The 27,320-nt window shown below is 41.1% G+C and overlaps 1 protein-coding gene and 1 non-coding gene across 2 annotated transcripts in view; one reads left to right on the top strand and one right to left on the bottom strand.

The window, feature by feature from the left end:
- Positions 1–568: 568 nt before the first annotated feature.
- On the top strand, positions 569–675 carry LOC118716817. Its single transcript, XR_004987275.1, has one exon. It is a non-coding gene; the product is annotated as a U6 spliceosomal RNA (small nuclear RNA).
- Positions 676–4,576: 3,901 nt separating this feature from the next.
- SLC28A3 (solute carrier family 28 member 3) overlaps positions 4,577–27,320 on the bottom strand; it is a 58,979-nt gene continuing 36,235 nt past the window's right edge. The window contains exons 6-19 of the mRNA XM_045580294.1: positions 26,178–26,367; positions 24,904–25,048; positions 23,092–23,205; positions 22,136–22,213; positions 19,813–19,893; positions 18,153–18,233; positions 16,089–16,214; positions 14,436–14,566; positions 12,626–12,794; positions 12,030–12,227; positions 7,628–7,709; positions 6,818–6,916; positions 6,466–6,586; positions 4,577–5,628 (exon numbers count right to left, since the gene is read on the bottom strand). Coding sequence (XP_045436250.1) covers positions 5,502–5,628; positions 6,466–6,586; positions 6,818–6,916; positions 7,628–7,709; positions 12,030–12,227; positions 12,626–12,794; positions 14,436–14,566; positions 16,089–16,214; positions 18,153–18,233; positions 19,813–19,893; positions 22,136–22,213; positions 23,092–23,205; positions 24,904–25,048; positions 26,178–26,367 — 1,742 coding nt within the window. The 3' untranslated portion in view covers positions 4,577–5,501. The remainder of the gene's footprint in view (positions 5,629–6,465; positions 6,587–6,817; positions 6,917–7,627; positions 7,710–12,029; positions 12,228–12,625; positions 12,795–14,435; positions 14,567–16,088; positions 16,215–18,152; positions 18,234–19,812; positions 19,894–22,135; positions 22,214–23,091; positions 23,206–24,903; positions 25,049–26,177; positions 26,368–27,320) is intronic.

The raw sequence follows: 27,320 nt of genomic DNA, 5'->3' as shown, positions 1-27,320 counted from the left end.
ACCTCAATGAAAAAAAAAGTATATTATATAGTTTTCCTGTGTGAGGCATGCTTCTAAGTGCTTTACATTAATTTAACTTATTTAATTATCACAAAAATATGGGAGAGAATTTATGTTTATTTGCATTTTACAGATGGAGACACTGAGTAGGTAGAGAGGTTATATCAAAGGTAAAGGGGCCAGGATTTGAACACTGGTAGTTCCACTCCAGAGCTGAAATCTTAGCTGCTGAAGTAGCAACTGGATGGTTGTTTTCCATTTCTTGAAAGAGCTTTTCTAAATGTGATAGGACAATGGCTCATATAAGCCAAAGGAATCTGGTTATGGTAAATACACTTATTTATGCTGGGTGTTGGGATATTTGTAATGATTCCATTTAGCTTCAACAAAGACAACACTACTAAGTTGCAGGCTGGCCTTGCAGATAGATTATGAGGAAGGCTAGTCTCCTGAATTTTGTTTGCTCATTATGTACAACACAGTTCCTGTAAGACAAGCAAAATCCTGACATTGCTAAGAGGTGGAAGGTGAAGTGTTTCTGGCATTGAGCTTGAAAGAAGACTCACCTGTGCTCTCTTTGGCAGCACACATACTAAAACTGGAAGGATACAGAGAAGATTAGCAAGGCCCCTGTGCGAGGATGACATGCAAATTTGTGAAATGTTCCATATTTAGAAATAAAGACGACTCACCACTCCATTTACTAGGTATCACTTATAGTACTGTTTATTATATATAGAGAAAAATTAGCGGTGACATCAAAGTGTTAACTGTGGCTGACTTATGATTAGAAATGAGATTGAAGTAGGAGGCAGTGTCCAACTTCTCAATTATACGCTTGTATAACCTTTGCAATTTTTATGAGTGGGTAATTTTGATGAGATTTTAAAAGTTTTCAATAGTGATCCAATTAACTGCTTATGTGAGGGTTATCCATTTTGCAATCTTCATTTATTCATTAAATAGAAATTTACCAAATGTCTACTCGATGCCAGATCCTAGCTACTGGAGATACATAGGAATTAGTAGTCTAGTGGTCAGACAGACATGTGTATAAACAATTAAAGAATGAGGTGGTTACTCTGCAGTTGAAGAGATTTAGATTAGACCAGGAATACTGCCCCAACTCTGCTCTTAGCTATGGGTTTGGTGGCTCTACACATCTCGGGGAGGGAGTAAGGGGGCTGAGGGGAGTTGAAACATTTCTGAATGATGTAGAGTTCTACAATTCTCTTATTTGATGAGTATTACCAGAAGCATGTTCATACATGGAAGATGTAGGGCTGATTTTACATGTTAATATGGCTTGTAAGACATACGTTTCATTCCAATCCTGATTTCTCTTGGTCAAGTAGTTGCTGTCAGTTGCCGGAGGACTAAATCTTAAGGTTGTCATTTGAATGCTTTCCTCCGTTGCATGGTTACTGGCTATATCCTCCTCAACACCAGTCACTGTCTTCCCATTTTGCAAAAGATATAATGAGTAAGAGGGGCTGACTTGGTGCAGATTCTTTGTTTATTTTCTAGACTCTTTTGAAATGAAAACGCCACGTAGTCCCACTAATGACCACAGTTGAAAATACTCACTCTACATCCAGGAGGCAGTCACATTGTTTTTGTGACCTAAAGACAAACAATTGTTACAAGCTTGTGTTGTCTTTAGACCCAGAAAAAGAATTGGTAAATGTATACTTTCCTTCCTGCTTGAGCTTAAAACAATTAAAAAAAAATAAGTAATGGTTGTAGAAAGTAGCTATTCTCAGGACCAGGTGGTTCATTAGCTCCATATGGCGGTGCCTGTACCAGACATCTCTTCCTTAAGTCCTGTGCTCCCGCCTGTTTAAATGTGAATGATTGCCTCCCCTTCTCCACTCCAGGACATTCAGGGGAGTTGAATCCTTCCTGGTACGCTGTGTCCTTCAGTACCTTCTTTAAAAGCATGCCCAATTCTGTAATTGTTCTGTAATTGGAAGTCAGCTTCACTGGGCAAGTGCACATCTTAAGCCCTTCACAGTAGCTTATCAGCTTAAATAAACTACAGAAATATAAAAACAATTAGTTGTGAGCAATTGCAAAATGAATGCATGTTAGTAATCAGTGTAGTTGCAAAGAATTTGCCACTCAGGTCTAACTGCTTGGATGTTCTGATTTTACCAATGGGGGTTGGGAGGAGTCAAAGAAAATTCTCCATAGTACATGATTCCAGTTTATTTTTGGCTGAGGTCCTAAGGCTCCCACAGGGTCAGAAAATTTGTTTAGAACCATAATTTCTGCACTGGGGAAAGAAATGCCATCTCTACCCCCTTCTCCTTTGGCAAACAATGGAAAACAATAAGGAGAATAATAAGCAGTAGAGCAAACTTCCATCTTTATTGAAGTTAGGAGACATTCATATCTGGACTTATAATACTGTGTTTGAAAAGGGCTTTCAGAGTAGTGAAAACTGTATTAGTATAAACACAGACTCAGAGAAAAGGCTGGGGGCTTCAAATTTCATGGGCCAATAAGACAGAGTGCAGAGTTTTTCAAAATATAGGTTGCCCCAAAAAGTGTATACACAAATTTTGAATAATTACAAAGCAGTGTCTATTAAAACACATTTTGTTTTCAAAATTGAGCTGTCAGGTGTTAAAGTGTGTATAAATATTTTGGGGACACGCTATAGATATCACAGCTTTGGCTTAAAACCGGGTCCAGGTACCTAGGCTGACAGCAACATGTTGTCAGAACTGAGTGACCTCAGATAACAACTGAGCAAGCACATAGGAAACACATGGACATACCATCTTAGAACACTGGGGAGCAGGGTGAAAGATAAACTGGGTGTGTGTGCAAACATCCCTTCAGCTTCTATGTTTGCTAAAGAAGAGTGAAGACGCCCTGGCTGCTTTAGTTCAGTGGATAGAGTGTCGGTCTGCAGATTGAAGTGACTTGGGTTCGATTCTAGTCAAGGGCACATGCCCAGGTGGCGGACTTGATTCTTAGTAGAAGGCATGCAGGAGGCAGCCAACCAATGATTCTTTCTCATCATTGATGTTTCTAACTATTCCTCTCCCTTCCTCTCAGAAATCAATAAAAATATATTTAAAAAAAAAAAAAAAAAAGAGTGTAGACTTTACCATGCACCAAAAACCTCCATTAAGAGGTTTTACTGGGAGCATGTAGTTTGTTATCTCATTTATGTAGAATTGTACACACACACACACACACACACACACACACACACACATAATGGTGGGAAGGGAAGGATAAAGCTAAAACTATACATAATGACTTATAGAAATTTGCAAGGTTACCAAAACCAGTTTGGCTCAGTGGTAGAGCGTCGGTCTGCGGACTGGAAAGTCCCAAGTTCGATTCCGATCAAGGGCATGTACCTTGGTTGCAGGCACATCCCCAGTAGGGGGTGTGCAGGAGGCAGCTGATCAGTGATTCTCTCTCATCGATGTTTCTAACTCTCTATCCCTCTCACTTCCTCTCTGTAAAAAATCAATAAAACATATTTGGGGGGGGAAAAAGAAATTTGCAAGGTTATATTACCAAGCGAAAAGAAGTTGAAGGTGATATGCAAATTGACTCTATTTGCATAGAACCAACGATCTTCAACATTCTTATGTGTTTGGAGAAAGCTGCATATGGCAGTCAATTAACAATATTAGTCTCAGGGGTATGGTACTGGAAAGAGCTGGAGTCAATAGGGTGAGGAGAAAGGTGTGTGTGTGTGTGTGTGTGTGTGTGTGTATTCAGATAGTCCTAAACATACGATTTTTAAAACTTTATAATGGTGTGAAAGCAACTTACATCCAGTAGAAACCATACTGCAAATTTTGAATTTTGACCTTTTCGTGAGCTAATAATATATGTTAAGATACTCTCTCTTGATGTGGGGTAGTGATAGTGAACCACAGCTCCTGGTCAGTCACACAATCTCAAGGGTAAACAACTGATACTCTACAGTGTACTGTGTTGTTAGCATTTTTAGATACTGTGTTTTGTATTTTCCCATCCTATCATGTCTACAAAATACCCATCTGTGTCTTCAAGTCTGGCGAGAAGGGGAAGGCAATTACTCTTGAGATGAAACAAAAGATGATTGTCCAACTATAGGCTAATGTAGGTGTTCTAAGCACATCTATGGTAGGTTAAGCTAAGCTATGATGTTAGGTGTATTAAATGCATTTTTGATTTACATTTAAAATTTTTTTAAAAAAAATATATATGTTCTATTGAGTTTTTACAGAGAGGAAGGGAGAGGGAGAGAAAACTGGAAACATTGATGAGAGAGAAACATTGATCAGCTGTCTCTTGCACACCCCCTACTGGGGATGTGCCCACAACCAAGGTACATGCCCTTGACCGGAATTGAACCCGGAAACTTTCAGTCCACAGGCCAACACTCTATCCGCTGAGCCAAACCGGTTTTGGCTGATTTACATTTTCAACTTATAATAAGTTTATTGGGATGTAACACCATTGTAACATCACCATTTTAAAATTACATCATTTTAAAATTGGTATTATTATTTGTAATTTGAAAAAAAATGCTTAACAAAAAAACAGGGCAGTAATTATTTTCCTTGAAATAATAATTTTAAAAAGGAGTTCAGAGAAGAACTAAGAGCTACAAACATCCAAGGAATAGTAATGGTAACAGACATAATTTAAAAATTAGTTGGTCAGAGAAAGACCCTAGAAACAGCTAAGAGATTCTCTTAGAGATTCCTTAAAATAAAGCAGAATAGAAACAAAATGCAAAGAGTTAAAAAGGGAGAAAAAAAACAATAGACATAGCAGACAAAGGAGAACCAACATGTGAATAATTGGCATCCATGACACAGTAAGCCAAAGGCTTTTATGAAGGTTGACCCCAGAACATAAGAACAGAGGGAAAAGACACATAAATATGTTTCCCTAAAATTAAGTCTATATACCAAAAGGGCGCAATGAGTTCCAAGAAAATTTTGATACAAATGATCAATAACTAGAAATATCCTGGCATATTATGTTTCTGACAAAGAGTTTTTTGGGTATTTAGCTTGCTCTTTCATCATCAACACCAACACAAAAGAAAATCAACTATTTACACATAGACTTTAAAAAATTATTCTTGTACATTAACAAAAAGGAAAATATAAATAAATTACTTAAAGTATTTCAAAACCTTTTTCACATTCCTTTTTTTTTTTTTTTTTTTTTGTGAGTTCAGACATTAGTGTTTGTGTTTCTCACAAAAAATGGTCTTTGTGGTACGAAGAGCATTCGTGATGGCCCGGCTGGTGTGGCTCAGTGATTGAGCGTTGACTCAGGAATCAAAGGTCACGTTTCGATTCCAAGTCAGGACACATGCCAGGGTTCACCCCTGTTCTTCTTTCCAATTAAAGCTGATTTAATGATGGATGTATCAATCTGTGGAGAATAGCTTTTTTTTTTTCTCTCTCTCTCTCTCCAATGTATAAAATTCAGCACCCGTACTTAGAGTTCCATTGGAGAAGTAACTGAACTCAGAATGCATTAGGGATCCAACTGCAGTTCAGTGATGATGGATTCAACAATTGACAGCAATTCTTCAGAGAATACAGGCTGTGGTTTCCTCCTGGAATGATCTTGCTGGGACCGTTGACAACAGTGCTAGTGGAAAGTGGAATGAAATAGTTAGTTGAGCCTTAGAAAACAGAAACAGTAGATGATCAGAAGATGACACATCAAAAAAATGCATAGGGGAGGAAGCTGATTTCCTCTCACATTCTGGTTAGGGCAGGTTAAGGACGGAGGCCCCATAGAATTAGTTTTAACTCTCAAATCCTATTTGGCCTCAAGGACTTCCCCTAATTCCTCCAGAATAAACAAAGGGAGAATGAAATCAATCCTTCTAGAACATTTACATATTAAGAAGGGCAGATGAGTGGGGATATTGATTTTGTAAATAGAAACTGTACTGGATGGGGGTGGCTGGCATGGACCACTGGTGGGCCCTCATGCACTGTAGCTCATCACCATGTTGTCAGGTTAACCTGCGTTGCATGATCTCCTTCAAAGGGAGGCAGTACCAAGTAATGAAACTAGGATACTAGTTAAGGGTGTGGGTTGTGTGGCAGAAGTACCCAATTTTTCTTAGGTCTTTCTGTCTTGATTGTGCATGAATTCGTTTTTCTTAGGCAGGTGACATAGCCTCTCCAAGCCACATTTTTACCCGAAGCTTACCCAAGCAAGAGTGCCTAACTTAAACAGTGGTTTCGAAGTTCAGGAGAGCTAATTCAGACACAGTGCCTAATATATAACTGGGGCCATATAAAATGCTTGAGCAGCACTGTTTAATATTATGATTCCTAGGCTTAGCTGAGAAAAGTCAAAGTGAAAGGTGGTTAGAATCATCACACACATTCTTATATTTAAATAAGTAAGATTTATGAAGACATAAAGATAAGTGAATGAGGTCTAAAGAAATAATAATCAAGAATGCAATACCTGCTTATTACACTCTGGCAGCAAGATACCACATTGGTAGTGTTTCTAGGTAAACTGGAGTTGAAGACATTCTCTAAAATGTGGTAACAGTTGACGTCTACAGGAGTGCCAGAGAGAATGCCTGGAAGTGGAACAGATGCCATTCAGTGTGTTCATTAACAAATCCCCGGAACTCTCCTTGGTTCCTTAGCTTCTCCACCGTGCCCCACACATTTCACTTTACAACCCGCTTATAGGCAGCTCTGCTTCTCAACTTTCTGCAGCAGCATATGCAGCTTGGAAGCACTGCCCTCCTGAAAGCTGCCATCCTATGGGCACAGGGAGACAGGACACAGAGGACAGGAGGCCGTACCTGCGACACAGGCTGTCATGAAACAAGCGATGGTCCCTGAAATCAAAGATCTCATTGCCACTGAGGTGATGTCACGCTTTCTAGAAGGAGCCATGGATGCTGGGAAACATAGAAACAAGAATTAGAGATTAATGTCGAGACTACTGAGTAGAATTCCAAATTCCCAGCCTCTGAGAATCGTTCTGGGGTGGGGTCTCAGGTCAGCTAACTTAAAACACAAAACAAAACAAAACAAAATACTAAGCTGGGAAATTCAAGATTCAAGAACTTAGTGATGAGCTCCACAACCAGAGAAGTTCTCTGGTGTGTGAGGAAGAGACTACGTTTGTCCACACAAAGACACAAGTCCTCAGTTTCATCCAGAAGGCTCCTGGTATGTGGGGGCATGGAGAAATTGCATTGCAAGGATGCATTGCAAATATTTGCAATCCATTCATCATCATCTACTTCTATGCCCATGAGAGAACTCACAATTTAATCATAGCATTTTCCCACTGAACTTCACTGAACCCTGCATCCTTCTCCAGGTGGCCATTATAAATCTCTGGGAGCTGGCACGCAAAGTGAAACCTATGTGTCATCCTCAGGTGGGAAAGACCCTGTCCACTGGAGCAAATTCTTGCTCAAGTTCGCTTGGGTATAACAGGAAAACTACACTGCAGAGCAGGGATAAAAAATAGACTCCAAAAGATTTACTGTTGTGGCAGGGCTTTTTTCTTTTTTCTAACACGAATAATGTCACAGAACAAAACGGAGAGCCGAAACATGTTTATATCACATCTATTGTTGAATAATATTCTTTCCACTTACTGAGTGCACCAATCACTATTCCTAGGGAACCAATATTGGCAAAACCACAGAGAGCGTAAGTTGCAATGGTCTCCGAACGAATCTGTAAATAAGCATAAACACACAGGTGTCTATAAGGTATGGCCCAGCTTATAAATATGACTTCCTAACCAGGCTTCCTAGTGTGACTATGGGAACAGGATTGACAACTAAATGTGCAGTGCATGGTGTCCAACACTTGTTGCTTCCTGGACACTTCCCCCCCTCCCAACTCCTCTTGAATTTTGAGGGAGGGATAGGGACTATGTGGATTCAGAGAGTCTCTATAAAATACCTGAGGTCTGCCCTGGCTGGTGTGGCTCAGTTGGTTGAGCATAATCCCATGCACTGAAAGGTAGCCAGTTCAATTCCAGGTCAGGACACATATCCAGGTTGTGGGTTTGATCCCCGGTCAGGGTGTATATGGGAGGCGACCGATCGATGTTTCTCTTTCACGTCAATATTTTCTCTCTCAAAATCAATAGAGATTTTAAAAAGTTGTTTAAGAAAAAGAAATATTTGAGGTTGGTGGTTGTGGCCTCTACAAATTGCTACTTTCTCCCTACAATGATAGCTTCTAACATCCATGTGAGCAGGCCACTTATTATTATGTGCCAGGCACAGTACTAACTACTAAAGATACAAAATTGATCCCAGAAAATATCCACATGTCATTTATTTGACAAAGGACTTATTCAGAATGTATAAAGAACTATTACAACTCGTTAGTAAGAAAACAAGCTCCCAATTAAAAAAAACACAGATAGAGATTTCACAAAAGACCTATGAATGGCCAATAAGCACACGAAAAGATGTGCATCCTTACTCACCAGGAAATGCAAATTAAAACAATGAGATACCACTGAGTCCACTAAAATGGCTAAAAAGATGGACAATAGCAAATGTTGGTGAAGATGTGGAGCAATTGGAAGCATCAATCAGTTGTCCACTGCATGCACCCCAACTGCAGGATTGAGCTTGCAACTCAGCCCTGTGCTCTGACTGCAATTGAACCAGCAACCTTTTGGTGCATGGGACAATGCTTAACCAACTGAAGGACACTGGCCAGGGCACTAACTGGAATTTTTCTTCTTCTACTTTTTTTTAAGAAAATATATTTTATTGGTTTTTTACAGAGAGGAAGGGATAGAGAGTTAGAAACATCGATCAGCTGCCTCCTGTACACCCCCTACTGGAACATGCCCTTGACTGGAATTGAACCTGGCAACCTTCAGTTCGTAGGTCTATGCTCTATCCACTGAGCCAAATCGGTCAGGGCAACTGAAATTTTTAAAAGCTCACATTTAAGACTCAAGTGGTCATTGCAATTTTTGTTAATTATAAGGCCCCTCTTCATGTTCATGGTTTCTGAGAACTCCCTTGTTGGTTTTCAATCAGTGTGCTTATAGCAGGCAGGAAAAAATATTTCAAGGATTGGAGCAGTCCAATGTTTCTGGACAAGCTCATTCTCATCCCCTGCTTTCTCTAGTGCTTTTCATTTAGTTCAGTCCTCGTAAAAAACAGGCAAGCCTATTAAGAGACCATAGAGAGGGAAATGGCATAAAGGACTGAGATTCCTCTTTCCCCCTTCTGAGGAGTGATGGGAACGGGGTACACAGATGTGGCCATGGAGGGTTTTATAATAAGAGGAAAAGGAGGCTGGGATGATTGCATTTTGCCTTTTCTTATAAATGTGCAAGATTATATGATGAAATGAGCTGCATGTACTAGGGAAGCAATAATATCAATAGATCCTATGGCTCTCCTTGCAAACATGCCATATGTACAAGGACATTCATTGCAGCATTACCTCTAACAGCAAAAAATTGTTAATATTGTTCATCAGCAAGGGACTGGTTAAAATAAATTGCAGTGTGCTTGTACAATAGAATACCATGTCACAGACAACAATATGGAAAGGCATCTGAAATATGTCATTAGATGGGATGAGCAAGGTTAAGAACAGAGAGCCTGCCAAAACTGGTTTGGCTTAGTGGATAGAGTGTCGGCCTGTGGACTGAAAGGTCCCAGGTTTGATTCCTGTCATGGGCATGTACTTTGGTTGTGGGCACATCCCCCTCTCTAGCTCTCTCTCTTCCTCTCTGTTTAAAAAAAAAAAAAAAAAAAAAAAAAAAAAGAACAGAGAGCCTAATATGTTACAGGGAGAGGGGCTGGGGGCAGAGAAATAGGGAGCATGCCTTACTTTTCCCTCTATATCATTTTGTACCCTTTGAACTCTGTACCATAGTTTGTATTACATGTAACCAAACATGCAAGATATTATGGCTAAGAAAGCGAACATGACTGAGAAATAAAGAGCTCATTCTGTGTATGTGGGTGCTGCATACATGCTCTGATCTCTTAAAATGGAGATCAGCAGTGGTCATAATTCAACGGGTGACATTGGGTTTTTGCCTCTTGCACTCAGATCTTACACTCCAGTTTCAGTTACACAGTACCTTTCCTGTTGGCCCCCTCCCCCTTCCCCAACACACACTTCTTGGTCAGTAAGCAAGAATTTGCAGGGACCCATCCCCATTTTGTTGATTGGAAATAAGCTCTGGAAAATAAAAAAAATCGCTTTTCTCCATTACGACTCAACATTAGTAGAGACATTGAGCTCAAATGTCCTTTGTGCGCCTGCCTCTGGTTGGACTCACCACCAACCCAAATCAGCTCTACTGTTCTTTCCTCCATCCCCTTCATAACCTGTTGGCAAACCTGCCCAGCATTGCCAGAACTGTGAGCTTGCTGTGCTCATGAACAAAACCACTTTCTCCTGGCAGCTGGCAGCTGGGGATGGAAAACATTTCTCTTCATCTAGCTCACATGTGTCAAACACAAGGCCCGCGGGCCAAATCCGTCCTGCCAGGCCTTGCAATGTGGCCCGCACCGCGCTGTCTTCACTGCACTCCGCTGCGTTTCCATCACAATGATAGTTTATGACTGTTCAGTAAACCATTCGGCCTGCGATTTAGGCTGGATTTTAGATTTTGGCACCTTCTCTGATTGAGTTCGACACCCCTAATCTAGCTTATTGTTTACTTTTGGCAGGGGAGCAACCTGGTTAGTGGTGGCATCTAACCAATGAGACCACTGGGCCAAGCACCACTGTGCTGCCAGTTGAAGAATGAATATTTGAGAAACAGGAGACTTACAGGCCCATATACCAAACATGTGGGTCAAAATGCTCCAAACCTAAAATAGCAAAGTACTCTCCTGGGTTATACTGTTACATGTGTGTAATATGTGGGAGTAAATTTGCATGTTTGGTCTTTGGGGGCCTGGGAGAGATGGTGGTGTTATTCAGGTGGGTTGTCTGTCTCCATTAGAACCTTGGGCAGCATGCTTTCCCCCCCTTTCCTTTAAAAGCCTAGGACCGTGGTGGGCAAACTGTGGCTCGTGAGCCACATGCAGCTCTTTGGCCCCTTGAGTATGGCTCTTCCACAAAATACCACGGCCTGGGTGAGTCTATTTTGAAGAAGTGGTTAGAAGTTTATGTTTAAAAAATTTAGCTCTCAAAAAAATTTCAATCGTTGCACTGTTGATATTTGGCTCTGTTGACTAATGAGTTTGCCAATCACTGGCCTAGGACATTAATGCCAAATGGATTGTTTCAATGAGTAATGGTCAGAAATGTTCACCATTTCCCTAAGAGCTTCCTTGTGCGACAATTCTGTCCTTCTAGGAAGTAAAAGTTGGAGACTCATCTGCAAAAAGGGCCTGAATAATGGCCTCTCCTGAGTTCTATTATCCCATCTAGCAGAAATGAGCATCTCCTTGCAGCCTATTGACCTTGAATTCTGACATAGTTATGGGATGCTTGTCTCAGAGGTTCCAACCACAGGCTCTGACCTCCTCTTCTCTCATCCACTTGGAGGATGGCGACTGTGCTTCGGATGTCCAGGCACTATGTTGTGGTTTCTCAGTGTTCATAGAATGGCTTAAGTTGGAAGGAAGGGACCTTGAAGATCATTAGACCATGAGCCCCATTAGGGCTTAGGCCTCATCACTTGTTCAGTGCTGTGGCCTCAATAGCTAAGTACTGTATGCTGTACATGTATTCAATAAGTATCTGTTGATTGATTAATTTCTGTCCCAGCTCCATAGTGCTCAAAAGTAAATGATCACAGTGAAAGGATTAGTTGTGTTTCTCTGTACACACACACTTGCTTGCACACACACACTGATTAAATCAGCATAACTGAAAATTATGAGGTGCTAAGTACACAAAGAGCTCCAAGAGACCAGGGATTTTGATATGTTTTGTTTTCTTGATGCCTCTCAAGTGCCTGCCATGCTAACACACAGCGGCACCAGTAATTATCTGATGAATGTATGTACGTGATGAAATGGTGCACTGAACATCAAAATATTTACTCACCGACATATATTGCTGCACACCATTCACAAATTTGGGTCCAGCCTTTTTCCTTAAATTGATCAATTTTGAGAGCTGTTCATAAGCCACAAATTCATTAAAGAATGTCTTATAACCTAAGAGTTTGGCAACCATAAAGCTGTCCTGCCAGTCCACTCCCATCATGAAGGAGAAGGGCATGAAGATGTAGGAGCATATTATCTATAGAAACAAAAAACAGATACTTAATTAGAGTGGCGATTAGCTTCTGATTTACCCACTGGACAAGATTGTTCCTGTCCCTTCTGTGCTTCCTTGAGGCATAAAAATCCCTTCACACACCCTTGCCCATCTTTATCCATTAGGAATCAAAGTTAGAATTGGTCATTTGAAGTAATCTTGATTCTTGGGATGAGGTCAGGAGAGAATGACTGAATGTTGGAGGTAGGAGGATGTTAAGAGAGGGAAGTGAGGGTGAGAAGATGGGGGTTACCCAGTAAGTGCATACATTAGGTAAGAGTGTGCTATAGGCCGTTAGGGAAAGTTGTTCAGAAACTTTTTCTTGTTTTTAAGAAAGATAGGCAGAAATAAAACGGAGGAGAAACATGGTAGAATTATACCTCAAAACTTAGTTGTGGGTAGTCTAGCATGTTTCCAAACCAGGACAGCGCCGCGTTCATAAAAGACAACAGGGCTATGAAGGCAATCAGATTCACAGCAATGTTTGCCACCAGGGAGATGGATGAGGAGGCTCCCTGTGATGCAGCTTCTAGGAGATTCCTTGAATCACTATCAAAAAATAGTGATCCCAGAATTACCAACGAGTTTTCCATGGATGGATACCACATGCAAAGGAATGGCCTAATCAAAGCTCATTTGGATGGAGAGACCAGCTCTCAGGCCCATATCTGAGTCAAAACACTCACCTGAATTCTATGAAATCATGGTGGCAGAGAATAGGTGGTGGGTATGTGTTATATTACTCTTTTCATTATAATATAAAAATTAGGAAAATATAAAACTTTAGGTCTTACAAATTACATCTAGCCTTAAACCATTTGGCTAAGTGGATAGAGCATTGGCCTGTGGATTGAAAGGTCCCAGGTTCAATTCTGGTCAAGGGCATATACTTTGGTTGTGGGCACATCCCCAGTAAGAGGTGTGCAGGAGGCAGCTGATTGATGTTTCTCTCTCATTGATGTTTCTAACTCTCTATCCCTCTCCCTTCCTCTCTGTAAAAAATCAATAGAAATATTTTTTTAAAACTTTCTAAAAATTATATGTAATTAAAAATAGCTATCAGAAAATATTTAGAAAATATTCATTATATAACAATTATCAGTTCAAGGAAGGTCTGAATATCCCTAACCTCACTTAAGAAATGGAACATGACTATCATCTTTGAGTCCCACCTTCCTACCCCCCTCCCCACAGTGCTCTTTCTTAGTCTCGTCCTCTTCTCTCTAATCTCAGAAGTATCTTTCTCCCTTAAAATAAGCTTATCATTGCCTTTCTTTTCAATTTCCCTACTTGTCTGTTTCCTTTAATAATATGCTGTATAGCTTTACACATTTGCTAACTTTATAAGTGGAACCACACATATTTTATATATACATTCAACAACTTGCTTTTCACTCATGGTTAGGACTTTCCCTATAATACAAATAAAGGATGAATCTCAAAAACATGTTGGTTAATTTTTGTGATTTCATGAAACACTCTTAAACATACTAAATCCCTTAGTTTCTTCCACCTATTTTTTCTTTTCCACAGAGCCAATGAAAATGAACCAATGAGGGGCTAAGGGTTATTATATCACACTGTCTCTGCCCTATCACTTAGGCTTTTATATATATATTTTTATATATATAAAAGCCTAAGTGACTGAAAGACTGAACAGCCAGTCGACTGGTTGCTGTGACACGCATTGACCACCAGGGGGCAGGTGCTCAATGCAGGAACTTCCCCCTGGTGGTCAGTGTGCTCTCATAACCAACCTCTTTGGCCTGCCAACCTCCTGTGGTCCCTCCCCTGGCCTGCTGGCCTTGATGAGCCCTGTTTGCCAGCCAGGCCTAGGGACCACACCCATGCAACGAATTTGTGCACTGGGCCTCTAGTTATATAATAAACTTCTAGAAATGATTATCCCATGGCTTTCCAATGGTCTTAAGCTCAACGAACACCATACTATATTTAAAGTGAAATCTCTACATTTTAACATTCAAGGAATTGTACTGACATTCAGATATTTAGAAAGGTTTTCCTCTCTTGTGAAAACAAGATTTTTTGGGTGAAGTCTAACAAGTCACTGGGAAATTAAATTCGGTTTACTGTCATAATTCACTGTGCTCTCTGATGATCACTTTGAATTTGGATATCCCAACCCCTCTGGCTGTGTAGTGATGAACTAGGTGCATGTGTTCCACTTACCCGCTTTCCATTTTCATGGCATTCTTGAGGGTTATTTTAGGTGTTTCTGTCTCAGGCCAAAAGAGTTTAGCAACAGCCAGTGATGCGGGTGCTGACATAACTGAAGCCGTCAACAAGTGGGTGGACGAAACCTGTGATTTCGGGGGGAAAAAGACTAACTTAGGTATATCTCTTCTGTGGTGTTCAGAATAAATGACCCAAAAGTCTTCCAAGGGAGAAGATGGACAGGAATTGATTCTATACCAAAAAACAATGTTTCTTTGGAGGCTTGGAAAGCTCACTTAGCCAAGTCGGCATCATCTTGAGATTCAGAGGGAGAAGAGAGGAATTTATGTGAATTAATCACATCCTTGGGGAGAAGTACAAATGACTCAGATCATTTCAGAAGATAATTTATCTTGTGCTGTAGAAACTTTCACAGAAGTTCCTCCACCTCTCTGTTTTCCTTTGGAATGTTCAAATAGTCCCTAAAGCCCATACTTCATTATGTCATCAATTTAGATAGGGGCTACCTGGGGGTACAGACATGGATGTACCCCTCTCCATCTTTCTTCTGCTATCCTTTTGAGTCTTTACATAATATTCATTTACCCAGAATCCCTTTAATCTGTAAACTATTTGTTTTCCTCACTGCAGGTCTACTTAAACTCTTTCCCCTTTCCTTCCCCTTACCCTTATTTTATTTTTTTTTTTTTGCATTCTCATTTATAGTTTCAGAATTCTAGAATCAGCATCTCTCTCCCTACTCCCATCTGGGGATCTTGTTAAACTGCTATTCCTGAGGGAGGTCTCTTTGCTCCTTTTCTTCTTCCTTCTTTTTATTGGCTGGCTTTCCAAGGCCCAGGCGAAGTCCTGGAATGAAACACTGGTTCACACAGCTGATGTCTTATTCCATTTCTCCAATATGGGATTCCATCTATGTGCAGCTCTGTGCACCAGCTCTCATAACATTCTCCAGCCCCATACCATAGGCCACCAGCTCTCAACTGGGCTGCACATTGGAATCTGGAGAGCTTTAAAAAAATTTTTTATTCCTGGGTCTCCTCCCAAGAAATTCTGGTTTAATTACTCTGGGTTATGGGTTTGGGCATGAGGGCTTCTAAAAGCTCCCTGGTGATTCTAATGTATGGTAAGGTTTGAGAACCATTGCTCTAGGCCAGGGGTCAGACAGCATTTTCTGTAAAGGGTGATGAAGTAAATAAGTTTGGCCTTGGGGGCCACAACTATTCAATGCTATAGCATGAAAGCTGCTGTACAGAGATGAATGCAAGTAGCATTATTAGGGAAAAAAGGGAATGATTTAGATTTGGCTCATGAGTCCTAGTTTGCTGACCCTGGTCTAGATCGCCTCTACTAATGTCAATAATACTTTAATTTTTAATAAAATTTAAATTTTCAGCAAAAGTAACCTCATAATATGATTTCATTTTATTATGGGTGGATATAATCCTCATTTAAGTGACAGGGATATGAAAGTGAAGCTCTCAAAAGGTCATTCTGTTCAAATGCTAAAGGAACTGTGACCAACTATCCAGCAAAAAGGATATTCTTTTTGTCTCCTTATCCAGCAGCAATGGGGAAGAAAAGAAAAAGAAATAATAGCAAAGAAAGACAAGGTCGTATTTCCATAAGTCAATCCCAAAATATTCTTACCCCGAAAGAAATGTATGCACCCAAGACACTTCCGGCAATGGTAGCGAACCCAGCTGTCATAATTGCGTGGAGTTCAGACTTGGTGATGTATGGTAAGTAAGGTCGGACCAGCAGTGGGGACTCTGACTGGAAAGAAAGTGTGACCAGATTAAACATTCCCTTTTAAATTTTGGGCATTTATGACAACCTTCTGAAATTTCCATTGTCTAAATGCAGTATTTCTAAGAGTGGACCTCAGACCAGCTCTATCAGCAGCACATGGGAACTTTGTAGACATGCTGAATCAGAGACTCGGGGGGCGAGGGGGGGGGGGGCAGCAGCCTGTTTTAATAAGCCTTCCCGGTGGCTCTGATGCATACTGAGTTTGAGGACCCCCACCATAGGTGTCTGGTTCATTTGAACTCTAGGGCAGTGCACTTACAGTATAGAGTCATGTATTGTTTGCAAAGTTTGCAAGGCCAATTCACCTAAGGCCCCCCCACCTAACCTAGGATTGAATTCTGATGGCTGTGTACACTTATCAAAGGTGGGAACATCATTGGCCAAATAACTCGCCCAGTGGCCTGGCCTTGTGAATTGTGATTCCCAAGCTTCTGTAGCTTCCCCGTCTTCCAGCTTCTTGAGACAGGCCCCAAGTCACTTTGCTAATACCACAGGGAGGTAGAAACACAAGTATAAAAAAAAATACCAGCAATAACAAGGTCAGGGGCCCACAGGCCCTTTTCTCATTGAGAATCAGAGATACCGCTCTTCCTCTTGGGCAGAAAGGAATTGGAGAGGATGCAGTTGTAAAGGCTTGAGTCCCATTAAGGAGAGCCGGTGCCTGCAGCGCGGGGCTCTCCATAAATAATAGCTGTACTTTTAGCATGTTAAGTGCCAAATTGAGCACCACAGAGGCATGTGTGCAATTTTACAATTTTCCCCTCATTATTTCTAATTGTTCTAAAAGATTGAATGTGTTGAGCTCCAATTTATGGACTAAATTGAAACTCAGTACATGAGCCCTCTTACCCTGCAGGTAGGAGTAATCAACTCAAGATGGTGCCCTAATTAGTCCTGAGAGAGTTTATGACTATAATTATAATAATTTCAGTTTCTACGGAAGGAATATGGGCCCCGCTCTAAAGACTCTGCTCCAGGCTAGCAAGCTGGGCTTACCAAGAAGGCCCAGCCTGCCTGGGGCAGTGGCAAGCCTAGGATGTGGGCCATGTGCTTTCCTGGCTGACTTCATTTTCACTTCAAATCCAGTTTCCTTGGGCAGCCCTGGCGGCAAGCATTCATACGAGGCTTCTGTGGTATATGATGTCATTCTGCCCGGAGCTACATATCTGAGTGAAGACACGATCAGTACCATTTGTTACGTGTCCACCCCTCAGGAATGCTGATGTTTTGAGGGATATCTGTTGGCACTTTTTCCCCCCCTTTCTTTCTTAAATGGACTTCAAGCAAAAGGACACTTTGCTGGATGGGTCAGAGAGATGAAAATGCTTTTGTTCATCAGCATGTTTCTTTAGGCTCTGCAAAGATAGCGTGTTGGCCAGTTCAGAAAAGGGAGCATGAGTTTGAGTATTCATACAGCTGCCTGGTTGTTGGCTGAAAGCCTTTCTTGGTCTCTTTCATTGCCACGGGCACTATATGAGGGATGGCTGTGCATGTTTGCAGCTTCGAGACACACGGTGAGCTCCCATCCAGAGGATGAGCGGCTAGCCTTGGGAGGGTGAGCCAGAGACCTCACCAGTTCAAAAATTCAGAAAAGATGTACTGAGAAGCTATATTTGGTAAATGAGTCAATCTTTCTTCCTGTCCATGAACGCTCAAGAACCGAAATACTATATTAGTGCTCCCAGACTCTTGGAATGGATTTCAATCCCCCCTCCCTATCTTGCTCCCACTTTTTTTTCCCTCTTTCTCTGGAATCCTGGACATTGTCAATACTGACTGTTTTCTATTTTGACACCCTTCCCCTTACACTGAAAGATAAACATAAGTTATTTTAAAATCCTACTTTCTGGGAAGAGAGTGTCCATTTAAGCAGATGTTTTATTTTTTAACATTACAACTTACCTGTCCGACAAATATATTGCCAGCAGCAACGACAGATTCAATAGGAGATGATCCCATAGTAACTAGCATGATCCATCCAACCTACATGGGAAAAGTCAACGCAGAACTATTTGCATATGCACAAAACTTAAAAGTAGGGATAAGAATCTTCAAGCTGGAGGAAAATGCTGTGACCTTCAATTGTGGGCACCCTGTAATGGTGCTGCATGTGAATATATCCTATCTAGTCTAGGGTAGGCTGATCAGATCCTCCTGTTTGAGCCATAAGTCTGAGTCATTGTATATACTTTGAACATTATACAAATGAATTTCTGTTGAAATAGTGTAAACAGTCATGCCAGCTTTATTGTGTTCCAAGGACTATGTTAAACTCTTTGTCCGAGTAATGCATTTAATCCTCATAATAACCCTTTAAGGGAGGTCCCATAATTATACCCATTTTATTTATTTTTATTTTATTATTTTGTTAATCCTCACCCAAGTATATTTTTTCCTTTATTTTTTTAGAGAGAGCAGAATGGAGAGAGAGAGATGGTGGGGAGAGAGACAGAAGAAATCAATGTCAGAGAGACACACTGGTTGCTTTCCCCATGTGCCCAGATCCCAGAGCTGGGGATCAAACCTGCAACCCAGGTACATGCTCTTGACTTGGAATTGAACCTGTGCCACACCTATTTTATAGAAGGGGAAACCAAGGCACAGGCAGTTTAGTTGTTTTGTCAAAGATCACCCAAGTACTAAGTAGTGGCATGTAGTTGAGGTTTGGCCTTTCCTACTTAACTCAATGAACATAGCTTATGGTCCTGTTTTTGTTCTGTCCTTCCAACCAGAGCTTGTGGGACAACCTCAGGATGAAGACTTCGAATTTCATTCTCTCTCCTTTCTGTTTAGACACAGTAATTCTGAATGTTTAAATTAACAAGCAGATAATTATGGGCCCTGGCTCTCTTGTTGAATTCTGAATCTGCTGGTATTCATTCTGGTTTTTTTTCTCTCTCTCTCCTTCCCACCTCTTTCCTCCCCTCCCTCTCTCCCTTCCACCCTTTATCAATTTTATTTATTTACAGAAATAAAAGGAGGGCCATGACTGTGCCAAGGCCCTGTATGGACTGCTTCACTCTTGTGTGCATTCAAGCTGTTACAAATTTCCTACTTTTTAAAATCAAACATGAGTGTGGGACTGACAGTTACTGAGGCAGAATGAAGGAGATAAACTTTTCAGATCTAAAGCAAACATTGTGTGCTTATAAAACTCCCCCAGGAGCGAAAAGCAGCTTTCCCTGCCTCCGTCTTGCTTTGATTCTCTAGCAGCTCCTAGACCAGGAGCGCCCACTTTTGTGACCTTCTTACATAGACCTACTCTGTGTAAGGTGCCAGATGGGGAGCCAGGATGAAGGAACAATGCTCCTTTCCCAGCAGGTATCTGACCTGTTGGCATCAAGTCTGACTTAAAGAAGTAATGGCTAATAGAAGTCCCTGAGATAGTCTTCCCTCCATGGAAATATGTGATTTGGGGCATTTCAATAAAATAATATGGGTGGTGGTGGTGCATCTTGGTACAAAGAGAAAAGTACTTGGAAAAACCTGAATAAAAGGCAGGTAAGACTTTGTCCCTGAACTAATCCAGCACCTGTCACCCAATCCTTCCCAGTCCAGGTACCTTTCTAATGATCCACTGCATCAGCCCGAGGTAGTAGAGCATGGACATCACAGTGCTGAAGAAAATCACGATGGGCAGGATCTGGTGGGTGGAGATGAAAGTGATCACGGGTTAATGTTGGCCCTCCTGGTGTTAGTAGATTTCCTTCCTGCCTCCCTCTGAGGCATCATAACAATACTAGGAACTCCTCTTGAACAAAACAACAATTTTATTGGGCAGCTGCCCCATTGACTGTCTCTTATTCTAATTGGTTCCGGGTAAGCTTGAGTATATTTCATAGGAAAATTAACTTTTTTTTTTCTTCTCTGTTATAATACAATGAGCTCTTCTTACTTTAGTTTCTCGGAGAAGGAATGAAGTTTGAGAGGAATCTGTAAATACCGAAGGTGCTACTGGGAGATATACTTGTTCTGTATTTAGCAGATATGGGTGCCACCATTCAGGAGTGGTGGAGATTAAGTGTGAGCACCCTTAGATCCTTATTCATAGTGGCTACCCAGATCAGCTACAGCGTGATAGTGCTTACACACTGTACCTCCTATAGAATAAACGCTCATTCATTTGGCTTTGAAGGTAATAATTATTTTACTTATAGATTTTTGAATCACTGAAATGATTAAACTTGGGAAACTAGTTAACGTCTATGTCAACAAAATGTTGTCTTTTTTCTGGATCCTATTTTCCTGACGCTCTTTGGGTGCCTTCAATGCAGCCTATGTGTCTACAGGGAGCCGCTTCTACCCTGCGGAGATCACAAAGAACTGTGCTCTATGACCTCCGCACCCACCCCTACCCCATCGCACCACTCCAAGCCTTCTGCTCCCCAGCTAAATGGCTGGAGAAAAGCCTCCGCCAGAGGCACAGAATGACTGAAGACAATTTGTACAAGATCTAATTTAGAAAAATCTATTAATAATATATATTAAAAGACATTCTGTGCCATTCTTGAGAGCTCACTCAAGTCCTTTTATTGGCTTTAATGGAAAGGCAGAGCCTTTCTGAAAGCTCCAGGGACCTGGAGGGGTTCATCTCTCCAGTGTTCCCACAGGGATTCTGCTTCGGTGGAAAGGATAGATATTGCTGCCCCGGGAGAACAAGATCTGAAGACACTCAGACAGTCTGGACAGCAAATTTCACCTTCCTTGTGGCTTTGTTTTTTCCAGTTCTGAATTAAATTCATGATATGAGCACACTTCAGTCTCAATTTATAAACAATTGACCTTTCCAAGATGGCTTAGGTATCTCAGCACCAAAGCGTCAAATCAGTGGTTTAAAAAATCAGCAGTTGAAAAAAGATTCACTGTTAACAGTTGGCCTAACTGATGCTGAGGTTCTTTGGAGGTAAATTTGGAGTCACTAAGTGAGCAAACAATTTAGAAGTGTAGGAACAAAAACATACCACAAAAAAATAGAGTGGAATGAAAAGCCACCTGCATCTTTCTGGCTCATCAACAAGGATTTATAGGGATACCCCCAAGGAAGGGGAGCTTCCAGGGGCTTGTGGGAGCCTTAGGAGGGAACCCATTAGGCCTAGCCATGGGGCAAGCTGGCCTTTCTCTTGTAGAATAACATCCCTCTTTTGGTTGGGAGAAGGCCCTGCCTCTAGGCCTGCATAGGCAAAAGCTGTACTCGAGGAAAGATGGGAAAGCATTAGCATGGGGATGGTTCCAGAAGACCAGGTTGATGTGGACTGAGGGGTTTCCTGAGCACAGAGCACCGATCCTGGACCTGGAACCATGAGTGGCCTATTCACTGCCAGGTACCTAATGAGTATATTTCATAGGAAAATTGACATTTTTTTTTCCCTCTGCTACAATGAGCTCTTCTTACTCTAGTTTCTTGGAAAAGGAATGAAGTTTGAGAGGAATTTGTAATACTGAAGGTGCTACTGGGAGATATACTTGTTCTGATATTTAGCAGATATGGGTGCCACCATTCAGCAGTGGTGGAGATTAAGTGTGAGCACCCTTAGATCCTTATTCATAGTGGCTACACAGATCAGGGAGAAGCTTCTACTCTGAAATCTCAGATACTTTTACCCCATATGATTTTCATAAGTATCGGAGGCATTCTACAAGCCCACTCCCCAAAGGATTTAAAAAAAATATTTCTGACTTCCTCTTGTTCTCCTTAATGCTATGGTTACAAAGTAAAATGTTTACAGTCCACTGACTTCAGAAATCATTGTAAATGAAGAAGGGCAATATGCTGTACACCTATAACTTATACCTGGCTTATGGCAGGTTAGGTTCTATCTGAACAGCTACACAGACAGAAGTCATTGAACAGAAAGTGGTTATATAGAAAAGGAGCTTGGCTTTACCTTGAATGCAAAGAAGTGGTCTGTGTATTTCTCACCAAAGACAAATGAAGCACCGGCATCCGTGTACCCCAAGAACGTCTGAGTTGAAGAAAGGAAAAGAGAAGGTCATTATAACTACTGAAGAGGCGGTTACAATTCACAGGACCTACCAGGCGCTGCAGAGGCTGGGGCCCAGCACGTTTGTTGGATTTGGTGGATAGACTTGGAAAGTTAATCTCTCAGCTTCTCCCCTTCTCCAGTAGATGGCATAGAAGTGTATTTTGTTGTTGTTAATCCTCACCCAAGGATATTTTCCCATTGATTTTTAGGGCGGTTGGAAGATAGAGGGAAAGACAAAGAGAGAGAAACATATCAATTGATTGCCTCTTGCACAAGCCCCGACCAGGGCCTGGCCTGGGGAGGAGCCTGCATCCAAAGTACAAAGCCCTTGACCAGAATTGGACCCAGGACCCTTTGGTATGCAGGCCAATGCTCTAGTCACTGAGCCAAACCAGCTAGGGCTGGAAGTGTATTTTTGAACTCTACATGCATACAGATTTTCTGTCATTTCTGACATTCAATCTGGCTTCAGAATGCTCAAGAATGAGTCAGGTGTGGTAAATTGTTCCAGCAAGTCACAGATGGCACTAGTTATCACTAGATGCAAAGAAAGCCTGTTTCTTCACTACCTGTGGAACCATTTTAAAAATGTGAACCCCTCTGGGCAGAATAAACGAGGCAATTAGGATAGGGTGTGATGTAGTGGATGATATGGGTAAGGGACACCCATACTAATAATAAACTAGGCAGTTGTTAATATTCTACATAAGCCAAATTATTTGTCTTACTCATGCTACAGAATTAAAATTTGGGTCAACTAATGCAGACAAATAAATCTATTTCTGACATGTCTTGAAAATTGTATCCACATGTTAAAAGCATTCTAAATGCAAGGTGTTCAGTTGAACCCAACTTACCTGAACTTGTTTGCCCAACCAATCAAAGGCTATAAATCCAGGCTCAGTCCTTAGTATTATGAGCCCAAGTAGAAACTGTAACCCAATTCCCCAAAAGACAGGCCTCCAGTAAACCTACGCAGGAAGATAAAGAGAAAGAACTCATTAGAAAGTGAAAACTGAACTCAGCGTCAATGACCAAAGGATCACTGTTTCCTTGGAAGCTTCTCTCATACAGCCTATGACCAGCTTTCTGTGGGAGGCCAAAGTGGTCCCGAGCAGAGAATCCCATGATCGAATCAGACCTAAACATCTCAGGGTTGCATTCTCTCTTCCTAATCCTGAGTTTAAAGCCTTTAGTCTTGGGAGAGTATGTAATTACCATGTTTCCCCAAAAATAAGACATCCTTCGAAAATAAGACCTACTTACAGGTTTCCTTCTGAGTGAAATATAAGGCATCCCCCGAAAAAAAGGCCCCCCTAAGCTAAACATGAGAGATTTGGTCCACTGATTCTGAAAGAAATGGAGTCACAAGAAATTCACCAGGAAATTCAGGAATTGGATTGTTATGATGATGTTCCAGAAGATGATGACATGATTGTCATTGAATAAATGAGTAAATTCTTGATACTGTAGGATTCACAGTTTGTCTGGTTTGTGTTGACAACTACCGTACTACTGTACCATATACAGGTAATAAATTTCCTTTATTTTCATTTAACAATAAATGTGTACCGTATTTTTCTCCATGGAAAAATAAAACATCCCCTGAAAATAAGACCTAGCGCATCTTTGGGAGCAAAAATTAATATAAGACACTGTCTTATTTTTGGGGAAACAGTGTATCATGTCATGCTAAATTAACTTAGACACAAGAGCAGGCTTAGAAGGATCATTAAAGGAGGAAAGACCTGGCCTTCCTATCATGCTGTTCATATTAGACATGTGCCATTATTTCTCTGCCTGGGAAATGGAAAGGCAGAACATGACTTCTCTGTGTGCCCAAGGTTTGTTGATCTGACAATTTGTAAGTGAATTCAGTGAAATTCCACCCTGTTGAGGGGCTCTCATTTCACCGTAAAAGGCACCAATTAACTCTAATGCAGGCCCAGAGAGTGCAGCGGTAATGGACAATGATCTGCTTTCATTTTTGGTGCAGAGATGAGTGGCTTGCAAAGAACCATGGGATTGGAGGCATAGAACACAGAGGAGGAGTCCACCAGAACATGACAAAGGAGTGGGATGATATTAGATGGCTTTTTTATTCCTTTGGTCAATCTTTCAGCCAGTAAAACCTTCCAGAATTGGCACATATGAGTCATATGCAAAAGTTTCAATGTCTCAGAATTCTTGCCCATTGAATGCATTAACAGGCAAGGATGAGAATTGAATTCCATAAGAACAAAACTGTTCAAGGACAAGTTATGGGATATAACAGCCTAAATTGCAAATGGAAATTTGAGAAAATGTGGAATTCAGTGGTAGACTATTAGATTAATTGCTGGTCTGGGGAATCTGAATGAAAATAGGTAAGTTTTCTTTATATGTGTGTTTCACAGGGGGAAGTGGGGTACATGAGTAGCAATTGGACTTGACAGGAGAGAACATCTCTTTGGTTGTGTATCTGAAAAATCTCTGAAAGTGAAAAATGAGAGCGCAACTGTACAATGTAAGTTCGGGGAGAAGGGTGCCCTAGCCACTTAAAATATAATAGTAAGGTGAGATAAATATTGAATAACAGTTTAATTCACTCACACTCATTAATCTGAACAATTTACACATGAGGGGGAAAAAGGAAAAAAACAAACAAAAAAGACCGATTTTGTACTTACTTTGGTTGGGTATTTGGAAAATAGAAATAGCAGGATAATGTACATGATGAGCCCCCCGAAGGACACCAGCTGCTGCTGGCCCAGTTTGGCAGTGTCAAAGATCAGCCAGAAAATAACCGCCAGAATCAGCAAGCTCCAAATCACCCTAAGAGAACCAGCAAAGAGGCATTGGCTTCATTTTCTGTGCTAACTTGAAAATCTCAAGTCAGGCTAAAACTACTAAACAAAAACAAGAGTAACAAACCCTGGCACCAGGAAGTAGTGCTTCTAGACATTGCAACAGATCCTTTTTGGTTGTGGCTATACAGGCAAATAGCCAAAATATTAAGCAACATGTCTCCCTCACTCCACAAGTCTTGGGCTCTTTGCTGGTTCAAGGCTCTATAAAGGGGTCAGAGAGGAGAAAGAATGTTTGGAGCAGGAAGTCTGGTGATTTCTTTGAGAGATCTCCTGGAAGTCCTCACTTCTGTTGTGGGAGATGAATGAGGCGATACCTTTTAAGGGAGAACTTGAAATGTGTTCTCTGCAGTGGAGAGAACTTATCTGAGCCTCAGAGAGATAGGTTTAGACTGGGTTATGAGTCCCTGGGGAAATCTGGCAGGTATGACAAGTCTGATTCATGACTTGGGTGGCAGAGCCAGAAAGGGTACTGTGTTGGTATTGCACAATCCTGGTTTATTAGGCCAAGGATATGTGAAGTTTTCTAGTAGATCCTATGTGGGCTATGCTGTGGAAAACTGGTCCTGGATCCTATCCTGTAGGGCCACTTGGAGGGAGAGGAGGTCCCAGAGACAGAGACTGAGGGAAGAGCCCTGAGGGGTCACCTGCAGGACACAGGGTCCTATAGATGAAAAGTTGGCTTTAGGAATTTACAGGATTTTCCTCCCAAGGAGGCCAGAGCAGGCAGCCACCTTCCTAAGTAGAATCATCCCATATATTAGAATATATATATATATATATATATATATATATATATATATATATATATGGAAAATTTATGTGCATATATATGTGCACACACACACACATATATATTTATACATATGTTTTTTTTATATAGTAGCACTTGAAATTACGACAGTTTATAGAAACATTTGAACACATCTCAAATGAGTCATTGTCTTATCAAAACTTTGATTTCCTATTTGTAAAATGAAGGCATTTTAACAGATACCCCCTAGATTGTTTCTAGCTGCAATATCTCATAAGTGAGAAGGCAATTTCAGAACAACTAACTCCCTCTCAACTGTAATAAGAGAACCAAATGCATTTACCACTTCAGCCAGAACCAATGGCGATCCAGAAGTCTTCTGCCAGGAGATAGGAACTCATCAATTTGATGTTCATATTTGGCCATAAAGTAATCCCAGATCACAAAGAAGATAACAGCCACAGTGATCACAAAGAGAGGAAGGGCTCTGTGAAAATTCAGCACACAGGCTGCAATCACCATGGCCAGGAAGCCTGTCCAGGAAGCAAAGGCAGACAGTGAACATCACCAACATTGGCTGGAGACCAGCCTCTGGCGCTGACCTGGCTCAGCCAAGGGCAGGTTCAGGGAACAGACCACCGAACACAAGAGTGCTCCTCAGATTTTTGATATGGCTATTGTCTCCTCTGATAAGTCCCTAACTATCTCCCCTTGAATGCCATGAGACCAGGGTCCTAGGTCTCTTTTCCTTATGTAACCTTCTGAATTCTTGAATCTTGTTGCTTGGTCATTGGGTCTCCCACTTAGTACTAACCATCTTTTTTTCTGGTATCCATCCAGACTCAGCAGGTGAACTTTTATCAGAGAAAACCCAGGTGTTGAAGCAACTACTGGCAAAAAGATATTGATTCACCTGTTTTGCAGCTCAGATTTGGCCTCAGCTTGAGGAGGAAAATGGCTAAGTGCCACAGAATCTCTAAAGGAAAGTTGTGGAGGTGGTAATCAGGTAGCCATTTGTTTTTGTTTTTGTTTTTGTTTTTGTAAAGAATATTCTAAAATAAGAACAACAAGGTTACCCATTGACGGTCAGCAAACACCGTTTTGTTTGCAAGGTTAAAATTTAGCCTGCTGCTTCTTTTTGCAGGTAGCAAGTACCATTGTATTTGTATATTTGTATTTGTATTCTATAAATAAAGTCACCTGGGAACACAGCCATGCGTGTCTGTTTGCTTTCATACTCTGAAGGCAGAGATGTGTGGTTTTGTAAAATACTACCTGGCCCACCCAGTTCAGAGGAAACTTACAACCCTGCTCTTCCCTGTTGAGGCTGTGTGAGCACCAGCAAAACCACTGCCCTTGAGGGTACAGCATTCTTGGATTAATATCTATAGACTTGGGCAGTAGAGTTCATGTTTTATAGATAGGGTATTCTTTAAATGGGTGGAACCCTTTGCTTGGAGGGAGTGAAAACAAAAAACCTGCTCTT

This window comes from Pipistrellus kuhlii, unplaced genomic scaffold (assembly GCF_014108245.1).
Source record: "Pipistrellus kuhlii isolate mPipKuh1 unplaced genomic scaffold, mPipKuh1.p scaffold_m20_p_12, whole genome shotgun sequence".
In the NCBI taxonomy this organism is placed as follows: Eukaryota; Metazoa; Chordata; class Mammalia; order Chiroptera; family Vespertilionidae; genus Pipistrellus; species Pipistrellus kuhlii.
This window is presented reverse-complemented; position numbering and strand designations above follow the sequence as displayed.